This window comes from Pagrus pagrus, assembly GCF_965226575.1.
Source record: "Pagrus pagrus genome assembly, chromosome: 3".
NCBI lineage: Eukaryota > Metazoa > Chordata > Actinopteri > Spariformes > Sparidae > Pagrus > Pagrus pagrus.
Window position 1 is genome coordinate 35,691,519 of NC_140187.1, and position 16,101 is coordinate 35,707,619.

Genomic DNA, 16,101 nt, shown 5'->3' on the forward strand with positions numbered 1-16,101 from the left:
AATGCCAAATTAAGCCTCCAAGAAAAACATAAAATTGTCCAAGAATTAAAAGGCAGACTACAATTGTAGCAGAATGTGTTCACAAAAGCTACAGCCAAAATGATGCAGCAGTGAAAGCTAGCTTTATTGTGGCTGAAGAAATTGCCCGAGCGTCCAAGTGTTTTTCGGAGGGCGAATTTTTGAAGCAGTGCATGCTAAAGGTATGTGAGCAGGTGTGCCCTGACCAGATACAGACTTTTAGAAATATCAGTTTGTCAAGAAACACCATCGCAGACCAAGTTAAGAAACTAGCAGGCAATCTGACAGCACAGCTGGCCGAAGAGACATTCAGTTATCTGGCTTTTTCATTAGCTGTTGATGAAAGCACAGACAACACAGATACAGCACATCTGTCCATTTTTATAAGAGGCATGAAGACAGACTTCACTGTCAGTGAGGAGCTCCTGGATGTAGCTGCCATGCATGGGACGATGACGGGCAGGGACATTTTTGATGCAGTGGAGAGGTCCGTTTACAGGTGCAGCCAAATGTTAACTGTAATCAAAACCATCTCTCATTAGTTGGATGGATGCCCTCTGCAAGGCTGTCTGCAGCTATTTGTTTTTGTAAAATGCCACACATGTCACACGTTTTAGCAGCTCACAATTATTTGTTGTACCATAGTTCTGCCCCTCTCAAACTGTGACAAAAAGTTTTGAACAAAGTTGATGTAATAACTGTTTGATCATATTTGTCTTTGTTATTCACTTGAAAAGTTTGATCTTTGATTGATGGAGTAATGTGGGTTTCTTAACCTGATAAATTAAAGGGATTTATGTTATAATAACAGAGCAATGTGCTTACATATATTTTTACATGTATGTAAATGTTTGTACAATATTTGTACACTTCAATAAATAATTATCAAATGCAGAGACAGTTATTTGTTACAATATGTTAAGGAGTAGTTACATTGATACCGTCTTACAGTTACAACTGGCCCTTTGAGGGCAACCATCATGCTGATGTGGCCCGGGGTGAAAATGAGTTTGATACCCCTGGGGTTTGTCTCTTTTTATGATGTTTTATTGGCCTGAAAACTTGGGGCTGATTGAAAATCTTGTTTCTTTCCTGTCTTTTTTAATATTCTTTCTTTTTGTATTTATTTATTTTTATGTTGATTTGATTTCTGTTTCTGTCTCTTAATCTTTGCTCTATGGTGTATCTGAATTTAAATCTCAAAAGTGGCTCCAAAAATTGCTTAAATCTTTTAAACAGTAATTATGTCACTCTTTCTGTCTCTCTCGCCTAAACATGTAGTTGTGTAATTCATCCTTCTTATCAACATAAAACATCACATTGTACAAATGGCCTCTGTGTCTGTCTGAACAGACTGCTACTGTGCTCACTCTTGTCGTTTTTCCATCAGCACTTTTAGCCACGCCAAGTAAAACCAGACCATGTTGATTTGCATTTCCATCACAAGTTTTTACTACGCCGAGTTGAGCTGGACCTGCGGGTCATTCTTTGTGACTTTAAAAATTCACAATTTAAACTGTAGGTAATACAATTCTGAGGAATATCACACATACTACTGTTTTTTTCTACTGTATTAGCAGACAATATGGTCAAATTCATTTAAGAAATCTAAAGAAAAAAATGTTGTGCAAACAGTAAAAATCACATCTAGATTGTTGATAACACTGCAGACAAATCTTCTGGCCCATCTGGGCATAATTCAAAACTGAATGTACCATCTAGAGAATGTCCGTGTCCAACATTTGAAGACAGAGTCGGGAGAATATAGATATTTATTGAGCCTTCATATTTTGAAAAAAATAGTGATTCAAAATTGACCAAAATTGTGGCAAAGTTTTGTCACAATTCTGTGGAGGTGCTGAAAAAATTTAAGTTGAAAGTGATTTTAATGATTTGTTGTAAGATCAAATGTTGTAGGGGGTGTTACCATATTTTGCAACGCCCAATTCTTAAATTTTTCAGATATCTTCAGGCCCTGATTTGGATCAAGCATGTGAAGTTTGGGGAAAATTGTCCGACATAAGCTCAAGTAACAACTTCCTGTTTGTTGGCAAAATGATGAAATTTGACTCCTTGCCATGCCCACGCTGTTTTACTTATGCACAACCACTTGACAACTTTTCATCACCAAAGTTTATTTTATAGGCCGACCAAGTGTGAGATGATTTGGATTAACCCCCTAGGAGTAGTTTGTTAAAGTATGATCCCTGGAAATTAACAAAAATGCGCAACATTTTCACAGTAAATGTAAAATGGCCACCTTCCTTCTCAGTTTATGCAGTCGCTCCAAAATACTTTTAAAGTTTGAAGATGTTCTATCAGCCTGCCACATTTCCAACACCTCGGTAAAACGTAGCTAATTCCTTAAGATGTTGTAGGCCATTTTTCAACTTACAGTCCTGTGACTCATAGCAAATTTCATGTTTAGCTATGGTTGACAAGTGTCATGATTTTGTGAGCATTGCTGGCCCCTCAGCAATAACTTTCTGTTTCATGCCGAATAGTTTGTTGCCTTGGCTACGTAAATGAGAGCTCACAATTTTTGGACAGAAGCATCAGTAGCTTTTTGAGCATTTACTGAACAAATTTGAGGTGAGTCTGGTTAATCTGCTTGAAGTAATTGGTAAGAGTATAGGACCTGTTTCTTCCTTTTGAGAGCAGATGGCACTAAAACTACACCTGAAAAATAGCATGTAGCTGTCTTTGGAACACGAGTCTTATCGAGCACCTAAAGATCGGGAAAGATTGGATAAAGTATGTGTGAGCTACAACAACTTCTTGTGTCATGGTGAAAAATCAAAATTTGCTGTGCTTCCATTGCCCAAGTGGTTAAGTGAAAACACACAATTTTTGGTGTGTTGCATCATGGAATTCGGTTCTAAAAACTGTTAGGGGGCGCTATTGAGCCAATGAATGTCCAGACATCAGCGATGTTGACATAAGGACGTCAGTGTGAATGTCAGTGCCAATAGCCTTCCGAGACACAGCATCACGCAAAAACCTTGCTTGAGCCTTGCTGAGTTCAACATTTTGAATTCACATGAATTTGCGCAGTGTCACTTGTGCCACATCATTCGTGTATGTAATCTAGATGCGTGATTAACTCGCCTCACGTTTGGTCTGATTGCCCCATAAGAATAAGAGGGCATCTCCTTTAAAATCATAAAACTAATAACTAATAAGAAAAGGAGATGATGGCTACTACTACTACAGCCGTGGTCAGAAGTTTACATACACTTGTAAAGAACAGGTATATCATGGCAGTCTTGAGTTCCAATGATTTCTACAACTCTCATTTTTCTGTGATGGAATGAGTGGAACACATGCTACTTTGTCAGAAAAAAAAATTTGTGAAGATTGGTTTAATAATGATTTTTTTATGGGTCTTCTGGAAATGTGACCAAATCCGCTGGGTCAAAAATATACATACTTCAATGATCAATTTTGGTGATTATAGAAAGTTGTGTGAATCAAATTTGTATTGTAGCATTGCATCTTAACTTCCTCTGAGGGATCATGACTGATAACGTCCGATGAATTTTCTGGGCCCATTTTAATGGGGATTGTTTGATACACCCATAAGACTCCGCCACAAACACTTCAATGGGAAAGTCTAAGGAGCTCAGCATGGATCTGAAAGAGTGCATTATTAATTTGAACAAGTCAGGAAAGTCACTTGAAGCCATTTCAAAGCAGTTACAGGTCCCAAGATCAACTGTGCAAACAATTGTAAGTATAGGCACGGCACAGTTGTGTCACTTCCACCATCAGGATGGGTGCAGTTGGGTGTTCCAACAGGACAATGATCCCGAACACACATCAAAAGTGGTAAAGGAATGGCTAAATCAGTGTAGAATTACAGTAAGCCTTTGGCTTAATTGGCCTACTCAAAGTCCTGACTTGAACCCCATCGAGAACATGTGGACTGTTCTGAAGAAACAACTTTGTGCCAGGAAGCTAACAAATTTAGTTGAACTTCACCGAAGAGGAGTGGTTAAAACATTTTGAACCAAACTTCACAAATGTTTTTTGTGACAAAGTAGTGTGTTCCACTCATTTCATCACAGAAAAATGAGAGTTGTAACTCAACATCATTGGAGCTCAAACCTGTTCTATACAAGTGTATGTAAATGTTTGACCACGACTGTAGTAGTAGTAGTAGTAGTAGTAGTCATCATCTCCTTTTCTCTGTTTATTGATTAATTGCAAATCAACTTTAAAGCTGCATACTGCTACCTACTATATTGGAGTGTGTAGATGCCTCAGTTGTTAAAGGATAACTACCGTTTTTTACAACCTGGACCTTATTTCTAGCAAAATATATGATCATTTACTCACCCAGATAACTTTGTTGTCATTCGAAGTTGTTCGGACGAAATTAGATCCAGTGTAGCACCGGTATATCCATATAATGCGAGTGACGGGGCACTGAAACACAGCCTCTATATAACGCATTATCTGCCACGAAACTAGTTCATTTCACCAATATTTTGTTACGATACGCTAGTGCTATTCCCATCTGAGTCCGGGCTTGTCTGTTATCAACATCCAGGGTCAAACTAGCAGTAGCAGCTACAGGTAAACAAGCCGGCTGTTGCGGGTGCGCGCGCAGCTCAGAGATGACATCTTCCAGGTCAGAGGTAGTAGGTCAACCTACAGACCCCGGATGTTGACAACAGACAAGCCCGGACTCAGAGGGGAATAGCACTAGCGTATCGTAACAAAATATTGGTGAAATGAACTAGTTTCGTGGCAGATGATGCTCATAGAGGCTGCCCTGCGGTGCCCGGATCACTCGCATTATATGGATATACGCGGCGCTCCACTGGATCTAATTTCGTCCGAGCGACGCCAAATGACACCAAAGTTATCTGGGTGAGTGAATGGTAATATATTTTGCTAGAAATAAGGTCCAGGTTGTAAAAAACGGTAGTTATCCTTTAAGTCAGTGAAAGTAATTTGATTTTGCATTATGGGCTCTAAATTTACATTCTTCCTGATCGGGCCATAAATTTATGGGGTCGATAATTTATTTATCAATATGTTGTGCATTCCTTGTAAATGTTAACTAATAAATAAAAAATCAATATATAAACCATCTTCCTTGTCTTCCAAATCTCTTTTGACAGATGTCTTCCACTCCCAGAAAGGTGGTGACATTTGGGAAGCGCTCCAACTCTATGCGCAGGAATCCCAAAACAGAGGTGACCAAACAGGGGTGGCTGTACAAGCAGGTAAAACTTTTTCTCTCTACTTTCAGTATTAAAGAACTCCACAGATATATCATCAGCCTAATTGTCAGGATTACATGCTGGCATTCCAACATCCCAAAAGTCCGACATGCGGCCATTCCGACATGTCACTAACCCTTTTAAAAGTTTTGTGTGTGCAAGTGCAAGTTTTTTTGTAAACTATATTTATTGTGTTTTTCAACAAATAAAGTGACATAGTACAACACAAACAAGCAGCTGCATCCTTATGCTACAGAACTCTGTTCCTTAATTTCTTTCCTTTATATCCCTAAATGACCATTCTGATTCTTCCCAGAGGATGTGATATGGTTGAATTGGTCAATAAAAGGTTGCCAAATGCTGTCTTGTTTGTTCAGAGAGTACGGAAGCGTATTGCTGCCACAAAAGAAAAAAACAAAAAATAAAACACTTATCACGTCATAATGTAAAAACTTTAATGAATGAATGTGACAAGTTTCACGTGATCATTCATATTGTACAAATGTGATAGTTTTATTGTACAAATGTGATCATTTCATTGTATGAACGTGATCATTTATATTTTTATAAATCTAATTTACAAGATTTTATTAAGTTCTACTTCATGCTTGGGTTGAGACACTGCAAAATTTTGCTTTTATTGAGCACAGTGGATGACATTATGATCAGTATGTGTACAGTAAAAATGCATGGGGCTGTACAGAGGAAAGAATCAGTCATCCTCCCTCTGGAGAAGGCGTCATTTCTCAATGATCAGCTGGAGGCGCCCATACAAGCAACCCAGCACAGCTACTGACAGTCCTGTCTTTCTACATGGAGTTTGCCTTTGATAGTTATCAATAATCAATCAAGATGATGACAACAACTCCGTTTGACTGTATATGAGCAAAATGCTCTATTTAACTGCAGGATGAGGAGTGCTGCGGTGCGCCTCTGTGTGCTTAATTTGGTGAGCGGATCTCATCTTGATGACGAACATAATACCATAACCTGCAGCGATCCTCCAGCATCAGTGGCCATCTTTTTGTCGGCTGAAGTGACGCACAGTACAGCTTAAGTGTCGTTGCTGGTTGTAGACTGATGGTCTTAAAATTAGGTGTGATCAGGTGCTTTGCTGGCATATGTTGGAGTAGCAGAAAGCATTTTGCAGTAATAATATGAGCCTTTGATCTAAAGTCAATGTCGCAGTGTTTTACCTGCTATATAGAGGGCTCAGTATTCATATAGTAAGATGCACCTTCATAGGCAGGTTCACAATGCATGTACACTGTACTGTAATGATTAGAAAGGCTGCTTTCAGTCATTTAAAGGTTTCCTTTCCATTCACATAGTAATGTCACTGTAGCAAACATCATGGCTCAATTAAGCAGTAAAACAACAATCTGTAGTTATAAACAGGACAGTACAGAGGATACTCTCCAGAGGAAATGGCAGTGATGGAGCTCAGGAGTCGTGAGATTTCAATAATCAATGCAGTTAAACTATACTCTGTCTCTTGCATAAATGCGTGCATCGCCTATCTGAAGGGGGAGATGCACTTAATGTTTCAGCTGCTGGAGTCCATTGCAGGTTATGTTATTAATTTGTTCCTCATCAAATATGAATTAGTATTTCACCCACTCACACCCCATCCCCTATTAATCAGAATGATAGTCTGTATGACCTCTCCCATCAGAGGACTGAGATCACAATGTCATCCACCATGCTCAAATAAAGCAAAATCTCACCCTGTCTCAACCAAAACATGAAGTTGAACTTAATCGAATAATGTAAATGAGATATAATAGCAATATAAATTATTGCGTTATAACATGAAACTTCTTTACATTCGTAAGATAAAACTATCGTATAATGAACTTATGTTCATACAATAAAATTATCATGTTCAAACAATATAAATTATCACCTTATAACGTGATAGTGTTTTTTTTTTCTTGTGTGGCAGCAATACACTTTCATAAGAGAGAATTTGATTTTCTCTAGCTCCAAGTATTTAATTACATCTTTCATAAGATCTGTATGTGTTGGTGCTGTCTTTTGTTTACAATTAAGTAAGACCAATCTTCGTGCCAGTAGGCAGACAAATTATACCATATTATGTTCTGCACTGTTGTTTTGCTATATTAGAGTCAACAATTCCTAGGATCCCCATCAAGGGGTCTAAGTCTGCAAAATTCATGATAAGATCTGAAAAATATTATTGCAAAAGTTCAATATCCTCAGGCAACTCCAAAACATATGACCCATTCAATCAGATTCAACTGACAATCACATACCTTTATTCTGTGCTCTTTTTTTCCTTCAATTTTCTCTTCTTTTATAGTCCTACAGTTTCTATTAGAAGCCAATTTGCATTGTTACTTATTTAATCAAAATAAGTTGTGAATAGATTTATTGTCCCACAAACAAGCAGATTCAACAGGATTGCGTGGCTACAAAACAACAAAACGACCCAGTGTTACTGACAATGCCGTTGCATTTACATGGCTACGCACAGTACTTTGTGCGTACAAATGCTGTACAAAGTGAAAAACACAAAAAAAGAAAGTCACACTGATTGTTTTGCCCCTCTCCCTGCATCAACCCCACTACAATAATAATGATAAAATTATTAATAACAATGAAAACAATATAAAAGTTACCACAAATGTTTTTCAACTCAACTCAAACAGCTGAACTACATGTGCATGGAAAGCGAGCTGTATAAGGCCCCTTCTAAGTACGGCCCCTCACCAATGCCACTTAGCCCTACCCCTGCATTGCATCCTAATTTTGTTAGGATAGGGGGTAAGGTGAAGTGTTAGGGCTACATGCCCCTCAGATGCACATTTTAAACCAAATTTATTATGGTCCCTTTTCTTTAATATTAGCGTAAAACAAATGTGAAAAGTTTGCTGATGTCTTGGAAGCTAACTAGCTAGCTTGCTCGCTAACATTACATTGCTGTTGCTGATTTGTGCATGACAGTCCCATGTTTTGACATATTTCAATGTTGCATCCCCCTCTTTGATGGCATGACGCCCGAAATTTATAAGTCCAGCAGTTGAGTAGTTGCACTTCATATCGCTGTTCTAATATCAATGCACACTGGCAGGGTAGGAGCACGGCTTTCATAATGCTAAGCATATAAACCATTGCTCATGTTAGCGAATAGTAATGAAGCATTGTTCTTATTAATTTGATGACTTCATTAATGGAATGTGATTGTGAACAAATTGCAAGCGCCCATGCTTTTTTATCTCCATCAGATAAAACTGCAAGACATGGTTATAATACCAGGATTACCATAGTAACACAAGAGAAATCACCACAGTGGAAAATGGCATGTTGGAATTGTCTGGTCAAAATGTAACACCATTGACATCAACTGATAACGTATGAGGGTCTTGATGAGTTGTCCCATTTCATAGGGGGAAATTCAAATGATTGATGAGACTGTGACATATGTTCCTGCAGGCCAGCAGTGGAGTGAGGCAGTGGAACAAGAGGTGGTTCGTCCTCACTGACAGATCTCTCTTCTACTACAAAGGTTTGCACTTCATTCTATTCTCCAGTCCAGATGCCTGCTTCTATGTGTGTTGCTGATTTGTTGGCAAAATGAGGGTTAGTAACTTAGTTATTCTGGTTCAGTTGGCTTGTCACCTCTGTATCAACAAAAATAAGATGATGATGTGTAAAGCAAGTCATGCAAAGTTGGTATACATTAAAATGCGTATTTTCATCATTTGCACATGATACCGTGCCAGGACTGGAATCTTGTGGTTAGGGGAAGAACATAGGAGGGCTTTCAAGGTGCTGAAGGCTGTATCACAGTCATCTGACCAGGTTACCGGCTTCTTCTGGTCCTTGCAGGTCAGGGCTGTAAGTGTGGCTGCAATGGTTGCAAACAAGGGCACAAACTGCCTGTACCAGCCAGCCAATCGCAGGAGGGACCGTACCTAATAAAGAAAAATTATTTAAATTAGAGGTCACTGTTTTACTGGTTTACTGTCTTTTGAATCTTGTCAAAATGTGTTAGATTTGTTTATAATTTGTCCATAGAGTTATACCCCTTTTCCACTGGTCAAAAGATCGGGCCTTTGTGTGCAATGGGAATGTGTACACTCGGCATTTGCACCCGGGTCAATTGACGCAGCGGGTGACACAGGATTTTGTCACCTCAGCTCAGCTCGGCTTTGATCTAAACGTAAGACCTGGGTGAACACGCTAAATTCTGCCACGCTAAGTGATGATGTGTTATCAACATCTGGTGTTGGGCTGTAAATAAGGAAGGAATTTGGGATGTGGTCTTTAAAAGGAGATTTTATTTCTGGACACAGCATTGGAGGCAGAGCCCCTTTCACTCTTATGAAAGCTGCTCAGTGGTGTTTTGATGCCAAAAAAGCTCGCCTTCCTGGCTATGAAAATACCTGGATCGCCAACCGGCAAGCTAACTTCCGGTTTAGAGGCCAGCTAACTTGAACGGAAATGAAATCATTTAATCGTGTGGCTCTTCTAGACTTTCCAAATTTTATTGGACCGAATGGCTCAAATTTTTATAGTGATGGATAGATCTGTTGTTGCTTAACCAGAGATCCTGTAACACTGACCTGACAAAATATGTGATGCTTTTACAACTGACTCTGGTGTGCTGCCATATTATTTGAATTCATTAACCACCGGATCAGAAAAATTAGGTTTATAGGAAATCAACTTAAGTAAATTATTAATAAAGTAATAAATTACAGATAATATAATAGATGTAAAGATATAGATCTGTATGTGTTTTAAAATATGATATGTGGTATCAAACATTTAGGTTTACGCCTCATAAAATAAGTTACAAATTAATTGCCTAACAGAATGAAAATAATATACATATTTAAGAGTAAAACTGCAAAAAATAATAATGACTACAAAATATAGCATCTAAATCCATATGCCTCTATCCTTTATTTTCCAGATAGGAAACCATGTTTGAAAATCTATTGTTAAATAGATTGAGAATGATGTCAAAAAAGTAATTATAGATATGTTCAGTGGGTGTATGTTTTTTAATTATTTTTTTAATTAAGTACAATTCTCTAAATAAGGACCTCAGCCCACGATTCAGAATTAATTTGACTTAAAATGATGACATAGTAAATAATTCACTAGAAATAGGGGAATGTTATTATCAAATATTATTAATAAATAATAGTAAAGCTATACAAGTGCTCTGAAAGTCAATAGGCAAACTTGCCATTTTGAATAACATTTTAAAACTCACCAGTTGATTATTTTTTTTCTCCTTACTAAGTTAAGGGTAGGGCATTTGAGAGCCTCCCTGCTGAGAGCCTCAGTATATGGAGCTCACATTTGAGCTCCCAAGTTACAATATACTGTATTAATCACATTTCAAGAAAAGCATGCATACTCAATTATCTTGATGTGTGTTGAATTAGTCAGCCCCGACTGATTTGTTAGATTTATTCAAGTCAAGAGTTGGACCTTAATCCCAACTTTTCAAAGCACGCTTTATGGAAACTCTACACGAGGACGACACGGAAGCCCAGGCATCTGGCGAGATGCTAACTCAATTGGAGACTAGCCGCGATGAGAGCCAGATCTTAACAGCCATACAATCCCTGAGGAATGATTTTTCACACAGCTACATGAAGTTTTTTCCTCCACTTAAAAGATAAAAGAAGCTATAGGGACATTTTCTGAAAGACTCACAGAAGCAGAAACCCGTATTAACACAGAGGAGGACCAGATCACTTCGCTAGCATCCCTAGCCAATACCATGCAGAAAAAAGTCCAGAAACTGGAGAATGGAGATGCCTGTACATTCTTAATGACGTGGCTACCCAAGGCACTTGACATAGAAGCAGGACAACCGTTAACTATCGAGCAAGCCTACAGGCTGGGGAAAATGCCGCAGCAGACCTAGGATCAGCGGGGGTTGGATGGAATTCGGCCATGGATTCTCCTGGTGAAATTCCTGACATATCGCGATAGAAACCGAGTTATGAAAGCAGCGCGTCTGAAAGACGACATCAAAGTTGGGAGTAGCCGTGTCATGTTCTTCCTGGATCTTTCCACTGAAGTCCAAAGACAAAGGAAACTTTTTGACGAAGTGAAACAAAGTCTGCGCCAAATGCGTAAGGAATATGGATTTCTGTTCCCAGCAAAAATGCTAATTCTACACCACATGAGCTGGCACTACTTCACTTTCCCATTCCAAGCTGAAGAACTCATCCTGAAGATTAAGAAGGCCAACATCAATCATGACGTGCAGAAAGAGTCATTAGCTGAAACGCGTAAAGTATCAGAGAACTTGGACTGAGTGGTAAGAAATCTGACGTTGATCTCTCAGAGACTGTTCTGGTAAGCTTTTAGCCTAGTTGATGGCGGGCTTGGAGGTTAGCATAGACATAGACTTTGTCTGTCCTCTCGTAGGCTACTAACAAAAGACTAACCATACTGGGTCACAAACGAACATTGTATTTTCCATCCGCATAAATATGCAATTCGTCGGAACACGTCCGACTTATTTTTGCTTTTCTTGTTTTTTTTTCCATAGTACTGGTTGTGATACTGCTCCTCTAGAGGATCAGACTTCAGTCTAATCGGGATCCGGTAATTGGGAGGGAGGGGAAATGTGCGTGTTTAGCCGCACAGGGTTTAGGCTAGGCCTATTTGTCGTTGCCTCATTTGGGAGAGGCCCTTGTTATTTCCTGTTTTATTTGTTTGTTCTGGAGGCACACTTTTCATTTTATTATAGGGCATGGTTAATAAGGTGGTTGCAAATAAGCTTAGTTTACTGACTTCATCATGAGCGGTCATACTAAAATAAATATCATGTCATGAAACGTTAGGGGTCTTAGGAAGATAGTGAAATTAAAACAAGTGGTGTCTAGGTTGAAGCAGCTTAAAGGAGTAGTTCACTCTAGAACGAAATTCAGTCATTATCGACTCACCCTCATTATGATGAGATGGTGTAGTTTCTTATTCCTCAAAGTGCAGCTGGAGACCTGCGGGGGTACCCTCCGGCAACAATAATCCATATAACGAGCGTCAATTGTGCCCGAGAGGAAAAGGTCCATAAAACTACACAAAAACTTTGTAATATTCCTCCATACTGCTCGTCCGCTGCAATCCAAGTGTCCTGAAGTGGCGACATCCAGAGTTTACTCGAAACAACGTCATTTAGTACATTTTTACAGCCTAAACAGTCACTATGCTATATCTGCCTGGAGGCACGCTCCTCGATCACGCAGACTCCCTCACAGCCGATTGCACTACGGAAGCGGCGCCAGACAAGATCAACGAGACTCGCGATACATACACACCGGTATTTACATCCTGCTGTGAGTGTCAAAGTTTCAAATCACTAGTGCAGGCAGATCCCTCTTGTGTTTGTGTGTCGCTCGGTCACTCAAAGCAGGAAGTAAATAAAGACATGATGTTTGTTCCTTTATTGAACATGTGTGAAGAATCACTTGAAAAGGGGCAGCAACCACCATCATTACGGAACGCACTTATAACCTTAATATTAAAGCCAGGACAGCCCTCCACAACGTCTGAATCCTACTGTCCCATTTCTTTGATTAACAATGATGTGAAAATAATAGCAAAAGTTCTTGCCAGGAGGTTAGAGAAACACTTACCAGCTATTGCTGGTCTGGATCAAAATGGCTTTATTAAAGAAAGACAGGGCTCTCACAATATTCATAGGCTGTTGAATATTATATAGGCCAAGAAAGAAACACCTGATATGGCTGTGATAGGACTTGATGCGGAAAAGGCCTTTGATAGGGTCGAGCATGAATACCTATTTGAAGTGCTTAACCGTTTTGGAATAGGCAGCTACTTTCTCAATTGGATAAAAATGTTATATCATGACTCAACGGCTTCAGTAATGACCAACTATATGGTATCAAAACAGTTCTCTCTTTTCAGAGGTACATGACAGGGATGTCCTTTGTCTCCCCTTCTTTTCGTCCTGGCCATTGAACCTTCAGCGATTGCGATTAGAAGCAACAGTGTGATAGGATTATTTGCTGATGATGTAGTTCTATTTCTGACAGACTTGAAACAATCTATACCTACTCTATTAACTTTAATAGGAACATATGGCAGCTTCTCAGGTTATGAGGTTGACGCATCTAAGTCTACAATCCTTTTTCTGAAAAGATCTGAGAGATTGAATCCACCACCAAGTACTCATTTTAGGAATTCCTAAAATGAGTACTTAGTAGTGGATTCATATTACGGACAGCTTTACATACCTTGGAGTTAAAATCACACCTACAATAGAATCCATGATACCAACTAATTATAACCCTGTGATCCATGATTGGACGTATTAATGTTCTGAAGATGAATATTCTTCCTAAGTTTCCTGTACCTTTTTAAAACCATCCCACTTGCTCCCCCTTATAATTTCTTTGTTAAAATGAAAAAACTTTTTTGTAATTACATTTGGTACAGTAGACGCTCAAGACTGCGCATGACCCTGTTGTACTTACCGTATGACAAAGGTGGGTTAAAGCTCCCTTTCCTCCAGGGATACTATTGGGCTGCCCAACTAAGAGCAGCCTCATATTGGTTTGAACATCAGTCACCGCTGCAGTGGATAAGGATGGAGGAAATCACAACTTATAAAATCCCCTTATACCTCTACCTTTATTCCGCAAATGTAGCCGCTCTGAAAAAGCACACTGCAAACCCCTTCGTTAGAAATACACTGATAGTATGGCACGAGGTGTTAAGTTATCTTGGGGAAAATGCTCCCCTATTCCAATTGTCACCTATTTGGGGGAACAAAAACTTCACGAATGAATGATAATCTTTTAAGTTTTAATGAGATCAAGCTAAAGTTTAGCATTGACTCTAAACATTTTTTCAAGAATCTTCAGGTAAGAAGCTTCATAACAAAGACACAGAACCTGGAAATCTCCCCTGCCAAAATTCTTTAGAAAAAAACAGTTCTGAACCATTATAAAGCAGCTGGATTAATCAAAAAGTTTTACCAGATTATCATCGATGCAGCAAAAGAATCTTCAGATGATAAAAGATTAGCATGGTGTTCAGACCTTAATGAAGAAATCACTGTAGAAGAGTGGCAGGATAAGTTTCCAATGCCAAGCACAAACAATAAATACAAGGTTCAAACTCCCCCAGTACAAATGGTTGATGAGAACATACTTCCTCTGGGAATGCACCCTCATTCAATAATTTTGGAAAGAGATTATTACAATTGTATCTATCTTTATTAAGGAACAACTTCGACTATGTCCCAAACTTTGTATTTTTGGATGTTTCTCAGCAAGCTGTACACTTAGCAATAGCAGTAAGAAGATAGTCATATTTTGTCTTCTTTAAGCTAAACATAAAAATGTCATGGAAGTCTGTTCACAGACCAAGCAAACGAATCTGGGTTGAGGGGCTTCTGCAGTGCCTTGCCCTAGAGAGATTTACATATGTTATCAAAGGGAAATATAACGCTTTTGTAAAGATTTGGGGCTCATTTCCGGAATTTCTGGAAGGGGACGATTTCATTACAGCTTTGTAATCTACTGTTTTTATTTTTATTTATTTATTTTTTTCATTTATTTTTTTTTTTTCATTAAAATCAATGACCACATTATGAAATACGGGAGCATTCTGTTTGTGGGGTACAATCTGTGTCCATCTGTGCATGTACATGATTGTCAATCTTTATTGATATTCTTTTCTTGTCCTTATAAGCCATGATGAGAAACAGTCAGTTACCAAACCAGCAAAATATACCACTAATATCTGCATATTTGGAATTTCTTCAAGTGCCTTTTTGTACTTATTGATGTGCCTTGTTCTGTTTTGTGTCTTTATATTGCAATTGAAAAAGACAATAAAAACATTTGTCAAAAAAAAAAAGGATTTTCATCTTGTCCAATGAGAAGCCAAAAGTCAACAATGATTTATTTTAACTTACAAACATAGTTATGTCATGTACATAACCTAACTGAAGTTATGTACGTCAAGTAGGGCTGGGTGATATGTCAAAAAATATAATCATGATTTTTTTCCCCCATAGTGATCGATGTCAATATTTATCATGATATATAATTTGATCATGCTGCCTGTTTAAAGGTATAGTTGGTAATCCTGTTCAGAAACACTTTTTGTTATACTGGGTGAAATGGTCTTCCCACCCTGAGAGTAGTCCATACATAATGTGTTCAGAAAAAGGAACGAAATAAATCAGACCTCTGTGGTCCCTCTCCCTCTCGGTCCGAGTTGAAAGAACCAATCAGATGCCTCCATGTCTCGTCCTGCCTGCACCCCCCTCTGTCCCCCCCCTCCTCCCTGCGCGCACTCATCACGTGTCATCGTTGCCAGATATATTCAGCACACTCCATATGGAGTTAGCAGGAGATCCACACTCCAGGTCAGAAGGTGGCGGTAATGCACATCTAAAAGCTGTTTGCCAATGGCCATAAAACAGCAGAAGAAGAAGAGTTAGCACAGTTAGCAGTAGAGAACAATGGCAGAGAAAATGCAGCCAAAAGTAGCACTTCCAGAAGTGATGCAGAGGTTGCTGTCTTTCAGTTGGACAGGTAATTATTTGTTTTGCTTCGGGGGGATTTGGTATTTTCATGAAATATGTAACGTTAGCCAACTTAGCTACTTTTGTAGCTTGTATTAGCCCAATGCTAACGGCTCTCCTCTGCCCTGCTGACGGACTGTCTGATGCGCGTTCAAGTTTGTGGGGGCGGGGCTTTGGACGGAGCACTGACGGGAGGGGGAGAAGGGGACGAAGCTTAGACGAGGTGCCACTTTCAAATCTTGCTAGCTCTCCAACATTACTATGGAACCAGAACGGTGACTTTAAAATTTGGCATCC

General features: G+C 39.0%; 1 protein-coding gene across 10 annotated transcripts in view; it reads left to right on the forward strand.

Moving 5' to 3' along the window:
* Positions 1 to 16,101, forward strand: part of plekha6 (pleckstrin homology domain containing, family A member 6) — a 312,790-nt gene that overhangs the window by 101,677 nt on the left and 195,012 nt on the right. For 9 of the 10 annotated variants that reach the window (XM_084348673.1, XM_084348676.1, XM_084348674.1 and 6 more), the window contains 2 exons: positions 5,148 to 5,252; positions 8,706 to 8,778. In XM_084348673.1, coding sequence (XP_084204799.1) covers positions 5,148 to 5,252; positions 8,706 to 8,778 — 178 coding nt within the window. Of the gene's footprint in view, positions 1 to 2,584; positions 2,611 to 5,147; positions 5,253 to 8,705; positions 8,779 to 16,101 lie in introns of those variants that run through there. The other variant, XM_084348677.1, reaches the window with a different exon arrangement.